The 24,332-nt window shown below is 44.1% G+C and overlaps 2 protein-coding genes and 1 pseudogene across 4 annotated transcripts in view; 1 reads left to right on the forward strand and 2 right to left on the reverse strand.

Annotated features, from left to right (window-relative positions):
• Positions 1 to 27: 27 nt before the first annotated feature.
• Positions 28 to 6,454, reverse strand: LOC118389334 (RING finger protein 122-like). Its single transcript, XM_035779264.2, has 7 exons — positions 6,253 to 6,454; positions 4,834 to 5,216; positions 3,242 to 3,399; positions 2,414 to 2,456; positions 2,143 to 2,184; positions 1,821 to 1,903; positions 28 to 1,542 (listed from the first exon to the last, which is right to left on the reverse strand). Exons 3-7 carry the CDS (start codon positions 3,343 to 3,345, stop codon positions 1,422 to 1,424), a joined length of 393 nt encoding a protein of 130 aa, XP_035635157.1. The 5' UTR covers positions 3,346 to 3,399; positions 4,834 to 5,216; positions 6,253 to 6,454; the 3' UTR covers positions 28 to 1,421.
• A 10,901-nt stretch (positions 6,455 to 17,355) lies between these two features.
• On the forward strand, positions 17,356 to 20,517 carry LOC118389337 (inositol 1,4,5-trisphosphate receptor-interacting protein-like; annotated as a pseudogene).
• Positions 20,518 to 20,587: 70 nt separating this feature from the next.
• The window catches only part of LOC118389338 (zona pellucida sperm-binding protein 3-like), a 35,905-nt gene continuing 32,160 nt past the window's right edge, over positions 20,588 to 24,332 (reverse strand). For 2 of the 3 annotated variants that reach the window (XM_052527816.1, XM_052527815.1), the window contains exons 2-9: positions 22,857 to 22,969; positions 22,611 to 22,711; positions 22,351 to 22,519; positions 21,406 to 21,517; positions 21,213 to 21,301; positions 21,050 to 21,129; positions 20,753 to 20,857; positions 20,588 to 20,649 (exon numbers count right to left, since the gene is read on the reverse strand). In XM_052527816.1, coding sequence (XP_052383776.1) covers positions 20,630 to 20,649; positions 20,753 to 20,857; positions 21,050 to 21,129; positions 21,213 to 21,301; positions 21,406 to 21,517; positions 22,351 to 22,519; positions 22,611 to 22,711; positions 22,857 to 22,969 — 789 coding nt within the window. In that variant the 3' untranslated portion in view covers positions 20,588 to 20,629. Of the gene's footprint in view, positions 20,650 to 20,752; positions 20,858 to 21,049; positions 21,130 to 21,212; positions 21,302 to 21,405; positions 21,518 to 22,350; positions 22,520 to 22,610; positions 22,712 to 22,856; positions 22,970 to 23,142; positions 23,732 to 24,332 lie in introns of those variants that run through there. The other variant, XM_052527814.1, reaches the window with a different exon arrangement.

Below are 24,332 nucleotides of genomic sequence, written 5' to 3' on the forward strand. Positions count from 1 at the left end.
CTAATCATTCACAGAAGATGCACCACAGAGATGATACATATTTTATTTAAAAGCAACAAACGATACAAAATTACAAGATTGGGGGGTCACAACGTTACGTACATACATACAGGCAAGACTAGCTGTCTATCAGTCTGAGGTTATGGACCTGGTTTGTGTCAGAAATGGCACCCTATTCCCTATATAGTACACTACCTTTGACCAGGGCCTGCATAGGGTTTTGGTCAAAGGTAGTGCACTGTGTAAGGAATAGGGTGCCATTTCAGACACACTCCTGGATATGTAGTTCTGTACATCAGAGGGCTGCTGTAATGTTGGTATTGGACTGGTTTTGTGATTTCAGCCTTTGGCTGCGTTCCAGACCAACTACATTGCAGTCGCTTGCCAGATCTCAATGGCTGCGTTCCAGACTGACGACATTGCAGTCGCTTGCCAGATCTTCACGCCTGGATAAGTGTTTCACATATCAGCTAACCGCATACGACTGCACAGTCTATGATGTGGCATAGAACCATTTGTTGCTGCGTGTGGCGCGACTGCAATGTAGTCTGCCTGGAACGTGACCAATGTTTTCACTACCTCAGTATAGTGTTGGTTGGAGTTGGCAGTATTGGACATGTTCTGTGTGTGGCACATGGTATTGAATGGCATGTTTGTGCTGGCTTGTATTGTAACACCCCTGAGGTATGAGAGGTATCCATTTACATCAATCCTGATACTCGACCAATGACCTTCTCAGAATGCCAGACGTGTTGTTTGTGATTGGCTGTTTCTGGCAGTGTTGTACCAGGCATCGTCCAATGACTGAGGGAGAACTCGGTATTCTAAAGTGGCTCCCGTTCCTATGTCACTTTCCTCTTATTCTCACTATTAGTACGCTGCTGAAAAATGAATATTTGGGTCAGGAATGTCCGTATGGCCTTTACTCATTCTCCCTGATCTAAAGGGGGAGGCTAGACGGCAGCTTTATGAAGCTCCACTGCTAAGCTAGGAGGGCCCAATCCCAAACTGACCTGCTGCACCCGATCCCCTACCCTATCCTTAATTTCTTGTGGGAAGCCCCATTGGCATGCTAGTATGGCCAAATTCCAAACACTACATCCCTCGAGGTTAGAGTTATCATTTTGTTTTTAGGTTCCATTGCTAAACTAGTAGGGCCCGATCCTGAAACACTCTCTTGCGCCCTGCCCCTTTGGTCATCGTTGACTTTCTTGACGATCTGAAAGGCCTGGACGGGTGTAATCAACATCCATATACAGTACCCAAACCCCAGCCATATTGATTAATGCTCAGCCAAAGACTAACACCATGGAAGCCACTTTAAGAATACAATCGACTCTGTGATGTCCATAAAATGACCATCAATTCCATGTAAATGCGTACAGGTGCGTATGGCGGTCGTGGTGGCCCCTGAGGGTCCTTCACACCTCCTCTGGGTCCTGGGGCCCCTCAGTTCCCTGTGTGGGGTCTGGGTGGAGCCTGAGGATGGGTTTATTACACATGGGGCACACGCTACGGATCTCCAGCCACTTCAGCAGGCACCTGGATGGGACACCCAAAATAGACTGAGATGTCCTCATAAAGTGCATAACCTGTTGAAATATTATCGAGATGCATCCTTCATTTATTCTGTCTGTCCTTCATTCCTTTCTTCCATGAGCTAATCATTGATCTGACAAGGATGTTAACTTCAAGGAAGGGAGGATGGAACCAGAAGGATTTATGATGTAATCATGTTAATTTCAGCTGCCTCTTATGACCACAGACGTGTTGACATTCTGTAAGCTCTGTCTACAAGGTGAGCCTGATGTTTAACTCACTTCTTGTGAAATGCGTGTGAACACGGACACACGGCTAGCTCATCTCTGGTCCGAAACTCTTCCAAACATACTGCACACGTTTGCTTTAAGGGCAAGAAGAAGAAATTGTGTTAGTGTGTGTGGTCACATTTACAAAAACAATGATCGAGTCAACCTACCCTTAGCTCGAGGTTAAATACATCATCTGAGTTCAAACACTCAACACCAGGTTAAATGAAAGGCATTGCATCGCCCACACGGAAATGGGTCAGAAAATGTTACATTATTTTCCAAAGGATCTGCATATTGAAATAAAAACGTCACACAGAATAACACAACTTACTCCTAGAAGGCTCAGCTTCTTGCCTGCCCCTTTAAGAACCACCTATTGAGAACAAAAGAGCAGTTTGTACATATGTTAGAGGGAGTTATAAGCTACTTGACACACACACAGGTATTGGTACAAATCCAAGGTTGACGTAATGGAAGGTTAACTTTAGAGTAGTGGGTGTTGTTTCAACGCACGCTGACGACAACAGTGTGAAATACTGTAGTAGTAGTTGAACCCTGGTCAGACCCCAGTGCTACATGTGCTCGTGTAGAGAAAGGCCTACCTCGTTGTAGCTGAACTGCTCCCTCGTCCCTTGCTGTTTCAACCTACAAAGAGACCAATACAAAATGGCCGTGTTTAAAGATGGAGTCCGGGAAGCACTTAAGTTGACAAATAAACTTTGATTTGATTTACAAATTTGAAACATATTGTGTGAATTGGAATTCATAACATTTCTTCTTTGGGGTGGGGGATAAAGTACACGAAATGGGTGACGTAGTACGCAATTTGGCATCACTTTAAAATGTCTGTCATCAACGCAAAGGGTGGCTACTTTGACGAATCTCACATATAAAATATATTTTGATTTGTTTAACACTTTCTTGGTTACATGGAATCATGTAATGTGTTATTTCATAGTTCTGATGTCTTCACTATTATTCTACAATGTTGAAAATAGTAAAAATAAAGAAAAACCCTGGAATGAGTAGGTGTGTGCAAACTTTTGACTGATACTGTATATAAATAATATCATAGGCCTATAATATGATATAATACATCATTAATAATAATTATGCTCTTGAAGCATAGTAAGTGAAGCCTCCATGTGGATAAGTCTACATGTTAATATCCTGATTGCAATGGCAACCGGCCAGCAGCCATCTTTGTTTGGGTCCTTCCCCCTACGGTTTCCAAGCCACAAAGTCAAAATTCACTATATCGTAAAAATGAATGAGCACAAAAATGTGCTTTTTGGTCTTAATTTAAGGTTAGGGTTAGGCATAAGGTTAGCAGTATGGTTAGGGTTAGGTTTAAATTCAGATGTTAAAATGTAGAAATAGGCAGGGTTTATCACTTTGTGGCTGTTCCAGCTAGTGATGACCCTACATACCTGAAGAGGTAGCAGCAGAAGATGAGGCTGAGCATGAAGACGAACAGGCCGATGCCCAGCACTATCACGTAGACATTGAGTGGCAGGTGGTAAGTGGTATCCATCTTGCTATGTCCACAGTACTTCTCAAAGTGCTGGAGACCTAAACCACAGGCATCCTGAGAAGAAAAATATATATTTGCACACAGCTTGTTGTCAAAACAACAGAGGGACATGAACGAAAACATGTCACAGCTGACCTCACTTACCATATAATGAAAGTGTTATAAATACTAATATGTTTTCCCCTCTCAAAACAGAGGAGCCGGGGACATATCCCCCACATGCAAACGGTTCACAGCTTCTTGTTTACACACCTTTTAAAACAGGAGAGACTAAAATGGAACGCAGACTCTCTCGCTGATTCACTTCTCACGTAGGTGTTATAACTAGACATATTTATACATGGACTAATATATTTCAGTCTAAATATAGGGCTCTCGTTATAACTGCGTTGCTTATTGTATGGTATTCCTCCCGTAGACATCTCCATTATAACCTCCATGTAGGACACCAGAGCCACCGACATGTGTTTTACTATCTCGGGCTTCATGTTAGAAAGCATAGTAAGCCTTGTATTGACAATCCAAACGACAAGGTCAATATTTGGTGGGGAGGGAGGGGGAAGTGACTGCCTGGTATTTGGCTCCCATCCCACCCGTACTGCTCTGTATTGCTCTGCTCTGACTGGAGCCGAGGCACGTAATTGGCAGTGAACTAAACCAACATGGAGTATGGTGGCTCCACTTCCGTCGGTGGGCCATCTGTTCCACAGACTCCCCTTCACAGACTAGGTGGCTGGCCTGTGGGTTGTGGGTGTGTCATGGGTGGGGGTTGGTTGGGGGCTTTAGCTAGCCTTTTCATGAACAGACACACAACACTCTAGGGACTGAGGCACCATTTGGCAAGACAATGGTAACCAGGAAGCACCACTTCCACCCATATGCCCCATGTGTTCTGTTCTTGTGAATTTGCCTCACCACGGACGAGATGCCCCCTCACCCCCCTCTCTTTGCCAGTCTATTTTAACGGCCGTGTCACTTCATTTGGAGTGATAGAACGGGTACAGCTTGAGCACAGTGGGGGGGGGTGGGGTCATTCATTTGACATTGGGGTAAAGGGAGGGGGAATGGGAGTAGGGGGTCTTAGAATTGAAACATGGTTACATAGACAGTTTATTTTCTCAGATGTAGAATGGACCATATGCCGAGACCAGCTAGGTATTGAATAGCTAAACAACCTCTAGTAGTACCGTTAGTTACAGTTACATGATGGTTGCTATGTAGCCTATAGGCAGTGGGGCAAAAAAGTATTTAGTCAGAAGTTACAGGTCTGTGAGAGACAGAAATCTTGCTGTTTCACCCTTTCGACAAAACCCAACTGAACCCACATTCAATTTCGTCATTTCTCAAGCATATCAATTACAGAAGCCCTGTTAGCAGTAAGTAAAGAGCTGAAGGGAGGGGGGGGGGGGTTATAGTGGAACACACAGGCTGTGTAAACTACAGACTGCGTTACATTGACTTGGCAGAAGGTTGAGGAAAAACACTCACCGTTACACCATTGGAATGGTTGCATGAAACCTGACTCCCAGGACTGCAGCAGTAAATCCAGGCCCTGTCAGGAGAAGGCTGGACCTGTGTGAGGGCCAAACTACCAGGTTACCCCGACGCCCAGAAGCCCAAAATCAGTCTCTAAACTGGGGCTAAAAGAAGACAAACGAGTCCAAAAACAAAACCATGAAGATGATCAGAATTCCGAGAAGAAGAGTGTGCAGATTCTGGCGGTGCAGTTTTGTCCACTCAGCAATCCATGCGCGACATTCCCAAATCTGGATTAGCTCCCGAGGGTTAGGATTGGGAGATGTGGGATTGGGAGTGCTGCAGTCCTCGTGTGTGCTCCTTCTCCTCTCTCAACATTGACGTCCAAGTGATGACTGTCAGAGAGACGAAGAAATCAGTTTAGTCACATGGCTCTTACCTCATGTCAATGTGCACTGTTGAAGTGGTGAAATCTGCTCTCGACACGGAGCAAAACAACACACACTTCCTTTCCTCCCAATCAAAAGAACACACACTTCCTTTCCTCCCAATCAAAACAACACACACTTCCTTTCCTCCCAATCAAAACAACACACACTTCCTTTCCTCCCAATCAAAAGAACACACACTTCCTTTCCTCCCAATCAAAACAACACACACTTCCTTTCCTCCCAATCAAAAGAACACACACTTCCTTTCCTCCCAATCAAAAGAACACACACTTCCTTTCCTCCCAATCAAAACAACACACACTTCCTTTCCTCCCAATCAAAACAACACACACTTCCTTTCCTCCCAATCAAAAGAACACACACTTCCTTTCCTCCCAATCAAAAGAACACACACTTCCTTTCCTCCCAATCAAAAGAACTTGCATTCAGGAGAAAAACAGCCCCATAAATTGCAATCCGGTAAACAACAACTGTCCAGTTCATCAGTGACAGAAAACCATTCCAAACGACAGAGTCCCTGCTCTTATTCCAGTGTGGGAGGTATTAGTCCCTGCTTTGTCCCCCTCCAAATCCTTCTGAACAGAGGGATTTTCACAAGCCGTATCCCCTCTGTCTGCCCTCTCTTCTCCACTCTTCCTCTACTCCTTCAGGGCTCTGATCTACTAGGGGGGTAGAGCGTACACTTCACAGCAGGAAAAACATGATTCCCCAAAACACAAAGAACAGTCTTCTAGCTGGGATATTTTGCTAGTGTGTACGTGTCTGTGTGTGTGTGTGTGTGTGTGTGTGTGTGTGTGTGTGTGTGTGTGTGTGTGTGTGTGTGTGTGTGTGTGTGTGTGTGTGTGTGTGTGTGTGTGTGTGTCTGTGTGTGTACGTGTCTGTGTGTGTATGTGTATTTAGGAGGGGGAAGTTCCTACTCTCCCTCTAACCATCTGCTGCTTCGATTGAGAAAAATGTTGAGATAAAAACAGTCTCCCACCTCCAGCTGGCTTGGTCATGGTGGCAGGGTTCCCTCTTCGTCTCAATCCATAATGGTGGTCTAGAAATCTGCCTCGATCCTCCTCTGCTGCTTCTGCTATTGCTGCTGCTGTTCCTATATTTCTGCCTCTGCCTCTCTCAATTCAATACAAGGGTCTCTCTCTCTCTCTCTCTCTTTCTCTCTCTCTCTCTTTGGTTTGTAAACAGAGCTCTGGCTGTTGGTCATGTGACCAGTCCTTTGCCTCGCAACTCTCGTTTCCCTCCCCCCTCCCTCTCCTTTGGACCCTCCCCCTCTCCCTCCGTCCTCCAATCCCTGTCTCTCTCCCTTTCTCCCTGGGAGAGATGAAAACAGGCATAGGCAGGAGGGTAGGCAGAGGGGCTTAGACATAGACGAATGAGACGACTGGATACGGTGTGAGGGTTGTGAGTTTCTCCCTCTGTGTGTGTTGGAGTCTTGCAGGAAAGACAGGGAGGGCCCAGTCAGTGACATGTGCTCTGCTGCTGTCCAGACAACCAAACAACATCCCAGTTGCTCTTTAATTATGTGCTATATGTACGTTGCAACCCTGCAATGCAAAGCCAGGCAGGGTGAGGGAAAGGCCAGCAGCCAGCCCTTTTAGTCAAAACAACAAAACTATCACTGGGCAACAAAACCAACATGGCTACCACAGCCAATGCATATAGGGGGATTGGGAAGCTAGCTCTATCAGTCAAAGCCCTGATTATTTTCCAGTTTTGTTTCTCTTGATCTGTAGTCTATATATAAACGTGTTGCTGTCATGTTGGTAGAGAGACAGGAGCCGAGTTGGAGAGAGGGAAATACAGAGAAAGGGAGATCAAGAGAAAGCAGAAAGAAAGACAAATACTAGGGAGTGAAAGATGGCCAGAGACATCCATCCTTCCACCCACACATGCCAGTCCTGCCAGTCCTGCCAGACCAGCAGGCCAACAGGCCTCAGAGACAACAGCTGCAGGATTTGGGCTGTAGGGTAGGGAGCTAGGAAGGAGGATATATGCTTTCCTGGCACCCTGGTTCCCAGGCCCATGTTCATTAGGTACCAAACAGAAGAAAACAGACTAAAACTGTCCTTATGGGGTAAAAAACAAATTAATTTCACATGTGAAGGTTCCCTGGGCCATGTTCATTTGGCACCAAACGGAAGAAAACAGACTAAAACAGCCCTTATGGAGGAAAAAGGAGATTCATTTCACATGTGAGCTATTCCAAAAACACGTTTTCATGTTATCATGTGATCTTATGTGAAGTTAATGTGTTAACATATGACAACATGAAACTACACGTGAAAACGTGATCACGTGCAGTGTTCCAAAAACATGTGTTTTTCTGTCATATTTTTTTTCTAGAAAACCATTTTTACATCAGCAGATGTCACAAAGTGATTATACAGAAACTCAGCTTAAAACCCCAAAGAGCAAGCAATGCAGATGTAGAAGCCCGGTGGCTAGGAAAAACTCACAAGAAAGGCAGGAACCTAGAGGGAAACCAGGCTCTGAGGGGTGACCACTCTTCTTCTGGCTGTGCCAGGTGGAGATTATAAGAGTACATGGCCATTATAGCCAGATTGTTCTTCAAGATGTTGACCAGCAACGTCAAATTATATTCACAATGGTTATAGAGGGTGCAGCAGGTCAACATCTCAAGAGTAAATGTCAGTTGGCTTTTCATAGCTGAGGATTCAGAGGTCGAGATAGCAGGTGCAGTATAGAGAGAGAGAGAGGGTCAAAACAGAAGATCCAAGATAAGGTATCATGTCCGCTGAACAGGTCAGAGTTCCATAGCCTCAGGCAGAACAGCAGAAAATGGATCAGCAACATGACCAGGTGGACTAGGGGGTGGACAACCAGGAGTCCTCAGGCCAAGTAGTGCTGAGGCATGGTCTGGTCCTAGGGCTCAGGTCCTCTGGGAAGGGAGAGGAAGAGAGAGAGAGAGAAAGATGGGAGAATTCGAGGAAGCATACTTAAGATCACACAGGACACCAGATAAGACAGGAGAAATACACCAGATAGGACAGACTGACCCTAACTCCCCCGCACATCGGGGAACACTGTGGCCCTGTCTGACGATACCCTGCTCTCCCATAGCATACCAGGGAGGGAGTGACTCCCTGAACCTATCTAATGAGAAACTGTTGTTTTCTTACTAATGAAAATGACCAGTGTGTGGGAGGATGCCCTGTTCCCAGATCTGCTCTATAGCTAAGCCCTATGGTCATACCAGTTGGCTATACAGCCCAAACTGATCTGGGACGAGCTGCTATGAGGAGGAAGTAGAGGCTTCCGCGGGATCCGGGGGATTCATTACATTCTCATCATCCTATAATTATGACATCATCATTATCCAGCACAGCTGTATTGTCTGTCGGTCCAAGATGAATCTCTGCTCCCAAATCAGCTACTCTGTTCAACGCTTCCACGAGAGTGTAGTCTAGTACAAAACAAGATGAGGATGTTCAGTCGATATGGACATTTTTGATTTATAAGGATGCCCTAGGCTCCATTAACATCCTCAAATCAAATTTCATTGGTCAACTACACGTGTTTAGCAGATGTTATTGTAGGTGCAGCAAAATGCTTGTATCTGGTGTCCTGTGATTTTAAAATGAGCAGGGTATTGACCATTCTTCTATACCTCAATGGTGTTGACAAGCAACTTTGGGAGGTTAGACTTGGTATTTGTAGTTTTTCTACCCTCTAGTGGTATGCTATGGGAGAGCAGTGTTATGTCAAACCGTCAACAACTCACTGATATATGAGGATAAATGTCATCTATCGCCATGCATATGTAATTAAATAAATGGCATTTTAAGAAATGTTATTTTAAAAGTTTTGTGACAGTGAAGTAAACATTGATTGCCAAAAGGCTTTACCTGAAAGCTTGGGGATAGGATGAAATGAAAGAGAGATGCAAATCCTGACCCTGTTTCTATCCCATCATGTAAATTGTTATGGCCGAATGTGTGTGTGTGTGTGTGTGTGTGTGTGTGTGTGTGTGTGTGTGTGTGTGTGTGTGTGTGTGTGTGTGTGTGTGTGTGTGTGTGTGTGTGTGTGTGTGTGTGTGTGTGTGTGTGTGTGTGTGTGTGTGTGTGTGTGTGTGTGTGTGTGTGTGTGTCCAGTTTACATGCAATGACTGAGTGAGATGGATTATCAGGTCATGAGGACACTTGTCATGGTTGAGAGAAGGCTTGGAATTCTTAATTGAGTCACAACTGTAAATACCATATGGAATTACATACAGTATGCTGATGTTTTAGTATCTGGGTTACAGTTGACAGATGTTCTTCAATTTGTAAATTCTGTTTTTTACAGAATTGTGACAATCAATAAAAGTTTTGAGTGTGTCAAAGAACATTCCAGAACAATCTAACACTATCGGTCAGCATTAGAGTATGAAAGGAAGTTTAAATCATTGATTGTTTGCAAAATGCCACAAATACAAACCGTACTACTCATGGTAGCTTTCAAGCCAGCATTCAGGGCATTCTGATCAAAATCAAATCAAATGTATTTATATAGCCCTTCATACATCAGCTGATATCTCAAAGTGCTGTACAGAAACCCAGCCTAAAACCCCAAACAGCAAGCAATGCAGGTGCAGAAGCAGGGTGGCTAGGAAAAACTCCCTAGAAAGGCCAAAACCTAGGAAGAAACCTAGAGAGGAACCAGGCTATGAGGGGTGGCCAGTCCTCTTCTGGCTGTGTCGGGTGGAGATTATAACAGAACATGGCCAAGATGTTCAAATGTTCATAAATGACCAGCATGGTCAAATAATAATAATCACAGTAGTTGTCGAGGGTGCAGCAAGTCAGCACCTCAGGAGTAAATGTCAGTAGGCTTTTCATAGCCGATCATTAAGAGTATCTCTACTGCTCCTGCTGTCTCTAGAGAGTTGAAAACAGCAGGTCTGGGACAGGTAGCACATCCGGTGAACAGGTCAGAGTTCCATAGCTGCAGGCAGAACAGTTGAAACTGGAGCAACAGCACGGCCAGGTGGACTGGGGACAGCAAGGAGTCATCATGCCAGGTAGTCCTGAGGCATGGTCCGAGGGCTCAGGTCCTCCGAGAGAGAGAAAGAAAGAGAGAAAGAGAGACTTAGAGAGAGCATACTTCATCAATTCACACAGGACACCGGATAAGACAGGAGAAGTACTCCAGTTATAACAAACTGACCCTATCCCCCCGACACATAAACTACTGCAGCATAAATACTGGAGGCTGAGACACTGTGGCCCCATCCGATGATACCCCCGGACAGGGCCAAACAGGAAGGATATAACCCCACCCATTTTTCCAAAGCACAGCCCCCACACCACCAGAGGGATATCTTCAACCACCAACTTGCCATCTTGAGACAAGGCCGAGTATAGCCCACAAAGATCTCCGCCACGGCACAACCCAAGGGGGGGCGCGAACCCAGACAGGAAGATCACGTCAGTGACTCAACCCACTCAAGTGACGCACCCCTCCTAGGGACGGCATAAAAGAGCACCAGTAAGCCAGTGACTCAGCCCCTGTAATAGGGTTAGAGGCAGAGAATCCCAGTGGAGAGAGGGGAACCGGCCAGGCAGAGACAGCAAGGGTGGTTCGTTGCTCCAGAGCCTTTCCGTTCACCTTCACACTCTTTGTTTGGTATTCTACAAAGGGTTTAGCAAAGAAACAACAATGCTTTTAAGGAAGACAAAAGTTGATTCCACAAGCATGAGACGCACCCAACAGGATAATTCTGGCTCGAAGTCTCATTGGTTTTGGAATTACAATATCTTTGTCGTGGAACCTCTCATAGCCAAGTTGATCACACCAATGCTGCATTCATACAGTTGAAGTCGGAAGTTCACATACACTTATGTTGGAGTCATTAAAACTCGTTTTTCAACCACTCCACAAATGTCTTGTTCGCAAACTATAGTTTTGTCAAGTCGGTTAGGACATTTACTTTGTGCATGACACAAGTAATTTTTCCAACTACTGTTTGGCCATAATGACCATCGTTATGTTTGGAGGAAAAAGGGGGAGGCTTGCAAGCCGAAGAACACCATCCCAACAGTGAAGCACTCGGGTGGCAGCATCATGTTGTGGGGGTGCTTTGCTGCAGGAGGGACTGGTGCACTTCACAAAATGGATGGCATAAGGAGGAAAATTATGTGGATATATTGAGGCAACATCTCAAGACATCAGTCAGGAAGTTAAAGCTTGGTCGCAAATGGGTTTTCCAAATGGACATTGACCCGAAGCATACTTCCAAAGTTTTGGCAAAATGGCTTAAGGACAACAAAGTCAAGGTATTGGAGTGGCCATCACAAAGCCCCGAACTCAATCCTATAGAAAATGTGTGGGTTTGGGTTGAGTGGATAAATAAAGTCAAAGTGTTAGTATTATTTTCTCCTTCACCATTAGTCAAAACCTCAGACTATCTTTTAAGCCTGGTCAAAGAGTACACAGGGTGACACAGTGAAATATACAAACAAAAACAGCTTTTGGTTCAAGGGAATCACTACCTACACTTGAATTAAATTTCAAATCATGATACTTTAAATACATTCTCTAAAAACTGAGTCAGTCAAACACTAAAAGGCCACAAGGCAATTTCCCATTACCTGCACCTTTCCCCCATACGGCCATACCTTTAAAAAAAAGAGACCCTAATTTAAAGAAACAGTCAACCACTGAAATTAAATCAAATTGTATTTGTCTCATGCGCCGAATACAACAGGTGTAGACCGTACAGTGAAATGCATACTTACAAGCCCTTAACCAACAATGCAGTCAAGAAAAATACCTAAAGAAATAAGAAATAAAGTAACAAATAATTAAAGAGCAGCAGTAAAATAACAATAGCGAGGCTGTATACAGGGGGTGCTGGTACAGTCAATGTGCGGGGGCACCGGTGTCGATGTAATTGAGGTAATATATACACACATGTGGGTTAAAGTGACTTATGCATAGATAATAACAGAAAGCAACAGCAGTGTAAAAAGAGGGGGGGCAATGCAAGTAGTCTGGGTAGCCATTTGATTAGATGTTCAGGAGTCTTATGGCTTGGGGGTAGAAGCTGTTTAGAAGCCTCTTGGACCTAGATTTGGCACTGCGGTACCACCTGCCGTGCGGTAGCAGAGAGAACAGTCTATGACTAGGGTGGCTGGTGTCTGACAATTTTTAGGGCCTTCCTCTGACACCGCCTGTTATAGAGGTCCTGGATGGCAGGAAGCTTGGCCCCAGTGATGTACTGGGCCGTACGCACTACCCTCTGTCGTGACTTGCGATCGGAGGCCGAGCAATTGCCATAACAGGCAGTGATGCAACCAGGCAAGATGCTCTCGATGGTGCAGCTGTAGAACCTTTTGAGGATTTGAGGACCCATGCCTGATAGATGAGAATTGTTTGTTAATTGAATGATTAGAATATTCCGCCCTGAAACATATAATTGTATGGAGTTGATTAGAATGTATAAAATCATAATCAATAAATGTGTTGTCCTAGTCAGAATTAGGGTAAAACAATATGTCTTTATGGTACTTTAAACACAGACTGCCTGAGCTTGGTGCCGACCTGACTAGAGATTTGGGTGAGAATGGTGTCACGCTCGCTATCCTCAAACTCCATGTCATAAATCGACCAAGGCGCAGCGTGCATGTAGTTCCACATCTTTTAATGAAAGTGAAACCGAAACAACCAAAAAACAAACAGGTAAACAGCAAAGAGCGTGATGCAACCGAGGTGCACACAAACACACACGGAATAATAATAACCCACAACACACAGGTGGGAAAAGACTACCAAAGTATGGTTCTCAATCAGAGACAACGATTGACAGCTGCCTCCGATTGGGAACCATGCCAGGCCAAACATATAGAAATAGAAAACATAGAAAAAACACGTAGAATGCCCACCCCAACTCATGCCCTGACCAAACCAAATTAGAGACATTAAAAAGGAAGTAAGGTCAGGACGTGACAAACGGGGAGTACGTCTCAAGGACACGGTCACTATCTCTGTTGGCTGGGTAGTGAGACAGACAGTGTGTGCGTAGCAGGACACGTGTGTGCGTATGTTTGTGTGTGCGTATGTTTTTGTGTATGTGTGGGCGTGAGAAGTCAGTATAAAATGAATTGTTTTGTATTGACGGGAGAACATTCCCCTGAATAAACCTTTTTGACTATTTAGCTGGGCCTCCGTCTGTTTCTTTAAACCAGGATCTTACAAATTCTGGTCTGCAGACAGAGTAATATAATTAAATTGGGTTATGTAACTGGAGAACATAATTCTCTAATCAACGCCAAAACTTTTCAGTCTCCTGAGGGGGAATATGTTGTCGTGCCCTTTTCACGACTGTCTTGGTATGCTTGGACCATGTTAGTTTGTTGGTGATGTGGACACCAAGGAACTTGAAGCTCTCAACCTGCTCCACTACAGCCCCGACGATGAGAATGGAGGCGTGCTCGGTCCTCTTTTTCCTGTAGTCCACAATCATCTCCTTAGTCTTGATCACGTTGAGGGAGAGGTTGTTGTCCTGGCACCACACGACCAGGTCTCAGACCTCCTCCCTATATGCTGTCTCGTCGTTGATGTTGAACAGACCTACTTCTTTTGTGTCAGGACAACCAGCCTTTCAAAGTACTTCATTGCTACAGACGTGAGTGCTACAGGTCGGTAGTCATTTAGGAAGGTTACCTTAGTGTTCTTGGGTACAGGGATGATGGTGGTCTGCTTGAAACATGTTGGTATTACAGACTCAGACAGAGAGAGGTTGAAAATGTCAGTGAAGACACTTGCCAGTTGGTCAGCACATGCTTGGAGTACACATCCTGGTAATCCGTCTGGCCCTGCGGCTTTGTGAATGTTGCCCTTTTTAAATGTCTTACTCACATCGGCTGCGGAGAGTATGATCACACAGTTGTTCGGAATAGCTGGTGCTCTCATGCCTGTTTCAGTGTTACTTGCCTTGAAGTGCCTGTGATAGTTTGCAAGCCCTGCCACATCCGATGAACGTCAGAGCCGGTGTAGTAGGATTCGATCTTAGTCCTGTATTAACGCTTTGCCTGTTTGATGGTGCGTCTGAGGACATAGCGGGATTTCTTATAAACTTCCAGGTTAGAGTCCCGCTCCTTGAAAGCAGCAGCTCTACCCTTTAGCTCAGTGTGGCTGTTGCCTGTAATCCATTGCTTCTGGTTGGGTATGTACGTCCGGTCACTGTGGGGGGGACGTCATCGATGCACTTATTGATGAAGCCGGTGACTGATGTGGTGTACTCCTCAATGCCATTGGAGGAATCCCGGAACATATTCCAGTCTGTGCTAGCAAAACAGTCCTTTAGCTTAGCATCTGCTTCATCTGACCACTTTTTTATTGACCGAGTCACTGGTGTTTCCTGCTTTAATTTAGAATTATGGTCAGATTTGCCAAATGGGGGGTAAGGGAGTGCTTTGTATGTGTTTCTGTGTGTGGAGGTCAAGAGTTCTTTTCCCTCTGGTTGCACATTTAACATGTTGATAGAAATTAGGTAAAAACGGATTTACGTTTCCCTGCTTTAAAGTCACCCGGCCACTAGGAGCGCCACTTCTGGATGAGCGTTTTCCTGTTTGCTTATGGTGGTTTACAGCTCATTGAGTGCGGTCACATATCAGTGTGGATGACGGATCACCACCTCAAGCTGAACCTCGGCAAGACGGAGCTGCTCTTCCTCCCGGGGAAGGACTGCCCGTTCCATGATCTCGCCATCACGGTTGACAACTCCATTGTGTCCTCCTCCCAGAGCGTTAAGAACCTTGGCGTGATCCTGGACAACACCCTGTCATTCTCAACTAACATCAAGGCGGTGGCCCGTTCCTGTAGGTTCATGCTCTACAACATCCGCAGAGTACGACCCTGCCTCACACAGGAAGCGGCGCAGGTCCTAATCCAGGCACTTGTCATCTCCCGTCTGGATTACTGCAACTCGCTGTTGGCTGGGCTCCCTGCCTGTGCCATTAAACCCCTACAACTCATCCAGAACGCCGCAGCCCGTCTGGTGTTCAACCTTCCCAAGTTCTCTCACGTCACCCCGCTCCTCCGCTCTCTCCACTGGCTTCCAGTTGAAGCTCGCATCCACTACAAGACCATGGTGCTTGCCTACGGAGCTGTGAGGGGAACGGCACCTCAGTACCTCCAGGCTCTGATCAGGCCCTACACCCAAACAAGGGCACTGCGTTCATCCACCTCTGGCCTGCTCGCCTCACTACCACTGAGGAAGTACAGTTCCCGCTCAGCCCAGTCAAAACTGTTCGCTGCTCTGGCCCCCCAATGGTGGAACAAACTCCCTCACGACGCCAGGACAGCGGAGTCAATCACCACCTTCCGGAGACACCTGAAACCCCACCTCTTTAAGGAATACCTAGGATAGGATAAGTAATCCTTCTCACCCCCCTTTAAGATTTAGATGCACTATTTTAAAGTGACTATTCTACTGGATGTCATAAGGTGAATGCACCAATTTGTAAGTCGCTCTGGATAAGAGCGTCTGCTAAATGACTTAAATGTAAATGTAAATGTAAATGTCTTAGTGCCACCATCGATCTGTAGTTAGCCATCCTCACAAGGCATCCCTATCTCTTTCCGCAATACCTTTGCTGTCTCTTCCTCGTGCGAATGATGGGGATGAGGGCCTGTTTGCGTGTCTGGAGTAAATCCCTCTCGTCCGACTCATTAAAGAGAAATTCTTCACCCAGTCCAAGGTGTGTAATTGCTGTTCTGATTTCCAGGAGCTCTTTTCGGTAATAAGAGACAGCAACATTATGTACAAAATAAGCCATCCTCTCCAGCGCCAATTACAGGATCAATCATTCAATTAGCAGGGTAGAAGCATGCATAATAATCAATGGAGGCTCATTGTCACACCTGTGAAAAGTTGAACCATTCTCCCTTACAAGTCAAAGTCTTCAGATTTCACTGACAAATTTATTTTTTTTTAATTATATTACATAGGATTTTTTTTCTACCAATGTACACAATCTACTCCACATTTCCAAAGTGAAAGAACAATTATAGGACATTTTCCACATTTTGGGAGGGATTACTCCATTTAAAAGAAAACTCATTATTTATGTATCTCCCCTTTTGTGCATATTCAAATACTTTACCGTCAACGGATAATATATGTACATAAAAATAATGTTGACACTAGGATATAAAAGCATGCTGATGTCATTGACATTGAGATAATGAGTCAGATCTGCCTCTGTGTGCCATTGTATTTGACATTTTTGTGGTGGCAGCATCATGTTATGTGTATGCTTGCCACCGGCAGGGGCTGGGGAGTTTGTCAGGATCAAAAGAAATATGAAAGGAGCAAAACCCAGGTAAAAGTTAGAGGAATACACATCTCAGTCTTCTGAAAACCCTGGGATAGAGTTGTATCTTTCAGTGGGGCAATTACACAATTGTCTATGCAAAAGACACACCAGAATAGCTTTCCAAGAGGTGTTGAGTGTTCCAGCCTCAGTCCTGACTTACATTTCATAGACAAGGAATGAATATTGCTGTCCATCAATTAATTACAACTCAATTTACTGAGCTTGAACAAATTTGACAAAAACAATGGATAAATGTTGCCCTAAGACAGCTTTTCCCAAACTCGGTCCTGGGGACCCCAAGGGGTGCACATTTTGGATTTTGTCTTAGCATTATACAGCTGATTCAAATAATCAACTTAATCATCAAGCTTTGATTATTTGAAGCAGCTGTGTAGCACTAGGGCAAAAACCAAAACGTGCACCCCTAGTTTGGTAAACGCTGCCCTAGTAGTTGGTAGAATCTTATTCAAAACAATTCATAGCTGTAATGGCTGCCAAAATTGCTTGGGGTGTTTTAAAAATATAATTATAATCATTTGAAAAATGTTCTGTAATTCACTTTGAAAATGTGGAGTAGGTTGTGTAGATTGCAAAATGTGAATCCTTTCACAAGCGACTGTATGTACAGTACCTCTATATTTGTCCCTGATGTGTTGTGTCTGATGACCCTGATTTTATCTGAACAGTACAGGAAGTGTGTGCTATCCGGTTTGCTCTGTGTATTGCAGAGGAAAGTGTTGCACAGCCACAGCACATGGGCAGGGTACTCACTCAGGAAGTAAGTCAACCTACAACTGCATCTAAAATAGGAAGAGATAGCAGTGTTGCTGTGCAAGGATCTCTTTTTCGTTTCCTCCTCTACGGTACATCCATAACGACCATTGCTGAGTACAACTAAATGTACAACTAGACTACTTATTCCAGTCAGGTAAGTGTTATTATTGCAACTTTTATTTTGATTGAGAAATAATGCTGTTTTGTGTGAATTTATCAAAAGTTAAATGCTTTTGAGCCAACAAGGAAGTCCCCATCTCGGTCTCTCATCCACTCACTGTTCTTTATGCTTAGCATTGTCGTTTTTCAACTGATAGGACACATCAATATGGATTTCTGCTAAATCAGAATTTGACAGAAACTACCCGCACCTTTGATTTCATTGTGCACACTGATGCACCCATCGAATGTTTGGTATAATTTATCATACTGTACGGTAAATCTCATATTGGACTTCACATGTGTTTTGAATGAGAAGGATGGGAAAATAGATATATATCAACATGATACCATAGAATAGAAATAGACATTTTTCATATGTCTTATTCTACTCCACAGAGACAACATTAAGGATGCAAGATACCATTCTTCGGGTGTTTGTGCTGGCAGTCTACTGTATCCCATCCCCAGAGAGGACAGAACAGGACAGGTTCAGGAGCAGGATGATCACATAATGGTCATTCAGAAGCGTGAATATTGGCTGCTGAGGGAGAGGGCAAAGCTGGAACAGGAAGTGTCACCACTGGTAACCCAAGAGGAAGGGCCCATCGACCAAAAACCCTTACAACTTGAAGTGCAACAGGTCTTTCAAATTGACCAAAACCATTATTAAAAGGGCTTGGAAGAGACTCTTATCGAACAGAAACATTCTCAAGAGAACAAAGAGGAGAAAGATGAAGATAAAGAGGAGGGATCTCACATTGAAGAAGTTTACATAAGAACCACCATCCAGGAGAGATAATTCAGGAGGATATGGAAGACATCTCTGTCGTGAAAAACCTCTCGGCTGAAGTTCCGCTACCGGACTGTGATACACTCAATCGTTTTTATGACAAATGTGTCAAAGTCTCACCCAATGAGAGCTGGAGGGTGACTGAGTTTGTGGAGGGTTTTGCTAATGACCTATTAGAAGACATGAGGAGCATGAGTGATGTGGAGGTTGGCATGGTGATTGAAGACTTTGTGGTGGAGGGCAGGATCAGTTCCCTTGTGTGTGTGACCAAAATGGCTGCCCGTGTCGCACAGCTGCGAGATGATGATATGCTATGCCTGCTGATATGCTATGCCTGCTGTGTTGTGACAATGAGAAAGTCAAAGTGGTAAAAGTCACTGATGTATTGGATAGCGCTCTTTGCTCAAAACACACCCCTTACCTGGCCAAAACCCAGGTTACCAAATGGTTCCAGACCACAATTAGAAAGCTTGTGGACAGATATCCCACAAGTACGAATTTGAGCTGACATTTCGCAATATAGACGCCCCAGGAGCTCTGATGGTTCGATTCAGATCAGGGAAGGTGATAACCTTCGATATGGCTCCCGTGGTGAAACTCAAAGACACTGAAGCTTATTTCACCATTTCTCCTTCCACCCCAACTACGAACAACTCCTTGGACACATACTGGAGCCTCTCATTGACCACTTACGAGGACCACTTCCTGAAGTACCTGGCCAATCACCTGCCTGAAAACTCCTGCCACATTCACTGCCTTGGAATTGTAGCGTTCCTTCACAAAAAGCAAACGGGCCTCACAGGCAGAAGTATCCTGACAGATCATCACTTCAAAACAGTGTTAATTCACTTGCTTTTGAGTAAAGAGCCTTCTGACTGGTACCCTGAACACTTGGCTAGCAGGTTACGTGATGCATTGCACTTCCTAGAAAATAGCCTTCAGGGCAGGAAGTTGCTTCACAGCTTTATTGGAAAGCCTCTGGTTCCAAGTGAGATTGGACTCCCTGCTGTATTTAGTGATGCAGAGCCTGTAAACCTCTTCCGCCCTCTTGGGGTACAAAATGGCAGCTACACCAAGACTGTAAAGCACTTGCAAGAGATGCTCATTAACTTACATGCTGATACAGGAGTATTTGCCAAAGCCGAAGGAATGCAATGGTCTGGACAAAACTTCAACTGGTATAGAGGGTTGAACAATTTAAGGTTAATACTGGACAATTAACTGTAAAGAGATGCCAAATCTATAATGACATTCAAATGGAGAAGCGCATCATGAGGAAACATGCTTAAGTGGTTGTTAAAATGCAACAGAAGTTCCACCCCGGACCCAAATTGATGCTTATTAAGTCACCTGAATAATGTCATTTTTCAAATGTGGGCCGAAACTACATTGAAACATTACAAATCATTTCCTAATTTTAGTCTTTGAAAAAGTAAAAATATTTCCAAATACCAAACAGACCAGGGTTCAACTGCATGGGAGTATATACACTGAAATTATTTTACTAAGTTACAGTTCATAAGGAAATCAGTAAATTAAAATACATTAGGGCCTAATCTACATACTTCACAGGACTGGGGAGGAGCACAGCCATGGTGGGCCTTTCCACACCCACCAACTAGGCAGAGCCAGGCTCAGAAATACTCCAGTTTCAGCTGTCTGAGTGGCTGGTCCCCGATGATCCTACAGTTGAAGGTTAAGGTCCCGGGCTGGTATTGTTACTCGTGGTCTGCAGTTGTGAGGCCAGTTAGACAATGCCCAGTTCTCTAAAATGTGCAGCAGTTTATGGCAGTATAATTAACAAAATTATGCACACTCCCTCAATTTAGACATCTGTGGTCTTGTGTGACAACTGCTTATAGAAGAGTGGCCTTTTGGGCCTATAACAAGGTCCACCTGTGTAGTGATCATGCCATTTAATCAGCTTCTTGATTTGCCACACGTGCCAGGGTGATGGAGTATCTTGGCAAAGGAGAAATGCACAAACATGGATTTCAACAAATGTGAACACTTGAACTAAGCTTTGTACTTATGAAACATTCCTGGGTTCTTTCATTTCAGCTCATGAAATTATGTTCACATTTTGGATTTATATATTTGGGAATTTTAAAATGACATACCTATAATTTCCAAGTGCATTTTCAAACACATTCCAATATTCAACTACTTCAAATAAAATATGTATGTCTGAAAGTAATCAACATTAATATTTCAACCCAGTTCTGCCTGTACCTCTGCAGCCATTTTGAATGAACTCAATACACATGATCGTTTAAAAAGTTTATTTTATCAAAAGAACTGTCCACTGCTCAAACCCTCCCAACAGCACCTAAAACGATGAGGGAAAAGCTATTATTTTCAGAAATTTGTGCTCATAATATATTAACACAAGAATGAAACATTCTTAAGAATTAAGCAGAGGGACTGAGTACCTTCAGTAGCCCCGTCGTTGAAGGTTTCCATGCTCCATGTTTTATTTTTAGCATGGTCGTCATGGGCCATCGTCGTAAAATGACTGGTCACAGTTTGTGCGTGAGCTATGAGAGAGTTGTCAGATCAGTATTACATTTTCCACAGAGATTACAGTCAAACCATAATGTAAAATGGTGGTATGAATGCCCGCATTAAGTCGTCAAAATGGCTTCCCATTCCCCATTCTCTAATGCGCTCAGATGAAAGGGTTGGCGACAATGAGACAAGACTGGTCATGAACCGGCCTATATGCTCACCGGAGGGTTGTAGAGAAGGAGAAGGACAAGAGCCGGCACAGCATGAGCAAACCGCAGCTTCACCACACAGTTCCACCCACCTAGGACAATCACAATAGATATTAGTTAACCCTCATAGCAAGGAGTCCCTCAGAACTCAAGTCAGTTACTCAGGTGAACCTACTTTTTAGTCTTTGTGTCATAGTTGCAGGATTTGAAACTTGGAGTTGGAGTGACATTCCCTGTAGTTATTTCACAATGCAAGTGGAGTTTCTGGAAGAAAATAAATGCATGTTCTTTAAGGTGCATTACTGTAGGCCTGTAGTATTAAAGCAATCCATCATGATTAGTTGTTTGGAGATTCACACGAGTCAGACCTGATTGTCCAGGCCCTGGAAGATGAAAGCTCCGACAGTGAACCTCAAAGCATTGTTGGTTGGGTGTGACAGGAACTTTGACTGGACAGTATTCTTGCCATCCACCATGCATCTAGTGAAGAGAAGATCTTGTACTTAACACTCCAATTTGGGACAAGGTTCACTCACTGGTTGTTATTCTCACCTTGTAAACCAGGGACTGAGTTACAAGAGACACCAGGGCTGTTTACACAGGCATACCGTTGTGATTTCTCTCTTGGTTGAGGTTTGCGCACCATTGAAGGGAGTGATTTCTGGGGGTGGCGCAAAGCAAGACTGTACTAGTTGCGGCGCACAGAGCGCCTGCTCCCTCTAAAGAAACAAGTCCACTTCACCGACTCAAAAGCACACTCTTCCACCCCTGGATCAGCCAAAAGACCTGGTTCCATCCTCTTCCAAAATGTCAGTCCCACTGGACCAAAATGCATCATCATCATAACCATGTCCATCAACGCAAGGCTCATGCTCCTCACAAACCTTTACCCCTTCAATTTCACCTCCATAACTCGAACTGGCATCTGGCCCACTTTCAACTTGACAGTCTTCCTCGACATGACCCTTTCCTTGTTATTGCTAGAGTCAAATTCAAACCCAACCTCTTTCCCTCCAATCCTCTTCCCTTAACCAACTCCTGAAAATAATCCATTTTCCCCAAACTGAATTTTCTTTAGCCTTGGGAGACATGCTAAGCTCTGTACTCCCACATCAAATGGCAATTTGACCAATCAAATAAGTTTAAAGACTTGATGTGATTGGTCTTTCAAGCAATTAGTGGACAAATTAGAATTAGGCTGCCTGTGTACACTGCCCAGCTGTGGAATCTAGCCAATTAACAAGCAAGAAATTAACTACCATGAACAAAACAAAACCAGGATAAATTGTAGTTCTGTAACAAAGTAGTTTTACCCATAGTTGTCGATCACAGTGTATTTGAGAGTGGAGTTGGGGCTAGCAGTCACATAACAGTTGTTAATATACACCCGCCGATGCAAAGAAATAGTGGGAACTTTGGCCTCAAAGTACATTGGTTGTCCAATGATATAGGTTGTATTTCCAGTGAGCTTGTTCCATGATTCTGAAGAAAAAGGATAGAGTTAATGTTCTTTAATAGAAAACAATACTGCAAGTGCATTCAGATTTAAATGACATCTGTCAAGTCAACTCACCATCATAAGATATGAGGGTGACTCCAACCTTGGATCTAAGGGCCTTGAAGACTTTTCCCGCCAAACGAGGATGAAAGCCAAACTTGTAAGAGTGGTGGATCCTGTAGAAAATGGCCATTAGTGCAGTCAGACACTCAAATAATATCCAGACTAGCATACTACCTAGTATGGAGCCATGTATAGGATATGCTAGTGTGGACATTGGAAAGTAGCCACCAAATGTGAAAGCATGATGAAGTGGTTCACCGATTGTAGCGGCATTCGATGTGAACAGAGAATGGCAACTCCCTCACAATACCGCCTATGGCCTCTGGCTCGTACTTCAGCACGTTGGAGTAGGAAATATAGTCAGCGGTACACTGGAATAGGAGAAACAACTCTAAAAACCACCAAGACATCTGAACATACTGTATCATTACAGCCATGGAAATACAATCCCTTCAGACCATTGCAATTTGACTGGATCACTCAAGGCATACATTTGATGTCTGGGTGACAGGGGATTGTATTTCTGATGGCATTGGTAGCCAACCTTTCTATGAAAGCTACAGCTTTTGATGTTGTAGAGCATGTAGTAGTGTTCTGCGGTGGATTGGTTGACTTTGCATTTGTGGAGTTTGAGGTACTTGCAGGCGTCTGGGTTGGTGAAGGCGTCCTTTCTGATTCTCACATAAATCCTGTCGAGGTGGCACAGGACCTCAACCTTCTTAGAGTGAACTGGAGGAGTGGTGGGAGGAGAGGCGGTAGGCAGCAGGATGTGCTTGACTGAGAGTGGCAGCGGCCTGAACTTCCCTTCAGGCTTGAAGACATTCGCTTGGTCTTCAGAAGCACGAATTGGGATGTATTCTGGTAGCTTCAGATAGTCTGGTTTATGAGAATGCTCCAACATGGGAGTGGCAACGATTTGGGAACGAGATCTGACCTTGGGTTCAGAGTCGTCATCAAACCTCAACTTCTCACCCCACACAAACTCAGTGTCATTCCTGTCATCAACAGCTAAAGGGAAGCCCTTACCTGGCAAACCATAAGCAGAGTAGTAACTCATGAGCAAAAGCATCAATTTCACCACCATCTTGCCATTCACCACCAAATCTTTCTCACTAGTCCAGAGCAGTAAAAAGTTGTATGAGAGAACCACCATTTGCTTGTGTGTTTTATATACTAGCTACAGCACCCAAGTAATTGCAACTGCTGGGCCCTGGTGACTGCTGATTGGTTGATTCTGCTACTGATTAAAGTGATGACTTTAATCAGTAGCAGAATCAACCAATCAGCAGTCACCAGGGCCCAGTTTTTCAAAAGTTATATGATCATAGTCTCATTTTAAAGCAGCCATAAATCGCCTTGTGACAGGGAAGGGACATTTATTATGTTCAACAGGGAGGGGCAATTGAAAGTAAGATTCACAATAAAAGGTTTAATATTTGAAACCTTTCTAGCCTGTCTATCTATGGGTAACAGGGTTGACGTTACATTTGACCCACTGACATTTTCACCACAAAATGGGCCAAAAGAGTAGAACCAGCCCACCTGCTTTAATACTATAGTTTGACTATAAGTTGTTAAATATTTCTTCTGAAATATATTTTTAAATAAATTGTTTCAGCTCAGTTCAGAGTTGACCTTAAAATTAGGGACAGACGCAAATGAATCACATTAAATTAATAATCTTCAGAAATTATTTTGTCAAAGCAACAAAATAACAAAGCAACAAAATAACTA

This window comes from Oncorhynchus keta, chromosome 10 (assembly GCF_023373465.1).
Source record: "Oncorhynchus keta strain PuntledgeMale-10-30-2019 chromosome 10, Oket_V2, whole genome shotgun sequence".
Taxonomy (NCBI): Eukaryota; Metazoa; Chordata; class Actinopteri; order Salmoniformes; family Salmonidae; genus Oncorhynchus; species Oncorhynchus keta.

Coding starts and splice junctions, on each gene's coding strand:
- LOC118389334 (XM_035779264.2), bottom strand. CDS start 3,345: ATGGATACCACTTACCACCTGCCACTCAATGTCTACGTGATAGTGCTG. Junction 1,904..2,142: donor AGAAGCTGAGCCTTCTAGGA/GTAAGTTGTGTT, acceptor TTGCCCTTAAAG/CAAACGTGTGCAGTATGTTT. Junction 1,543..1,820: donor TCACACGCATTTCACAAGAA/GTGAGTTAAACA, acceptor TGTCCCATCCAG/GTGCCTGCTGAAGTGGCTGG.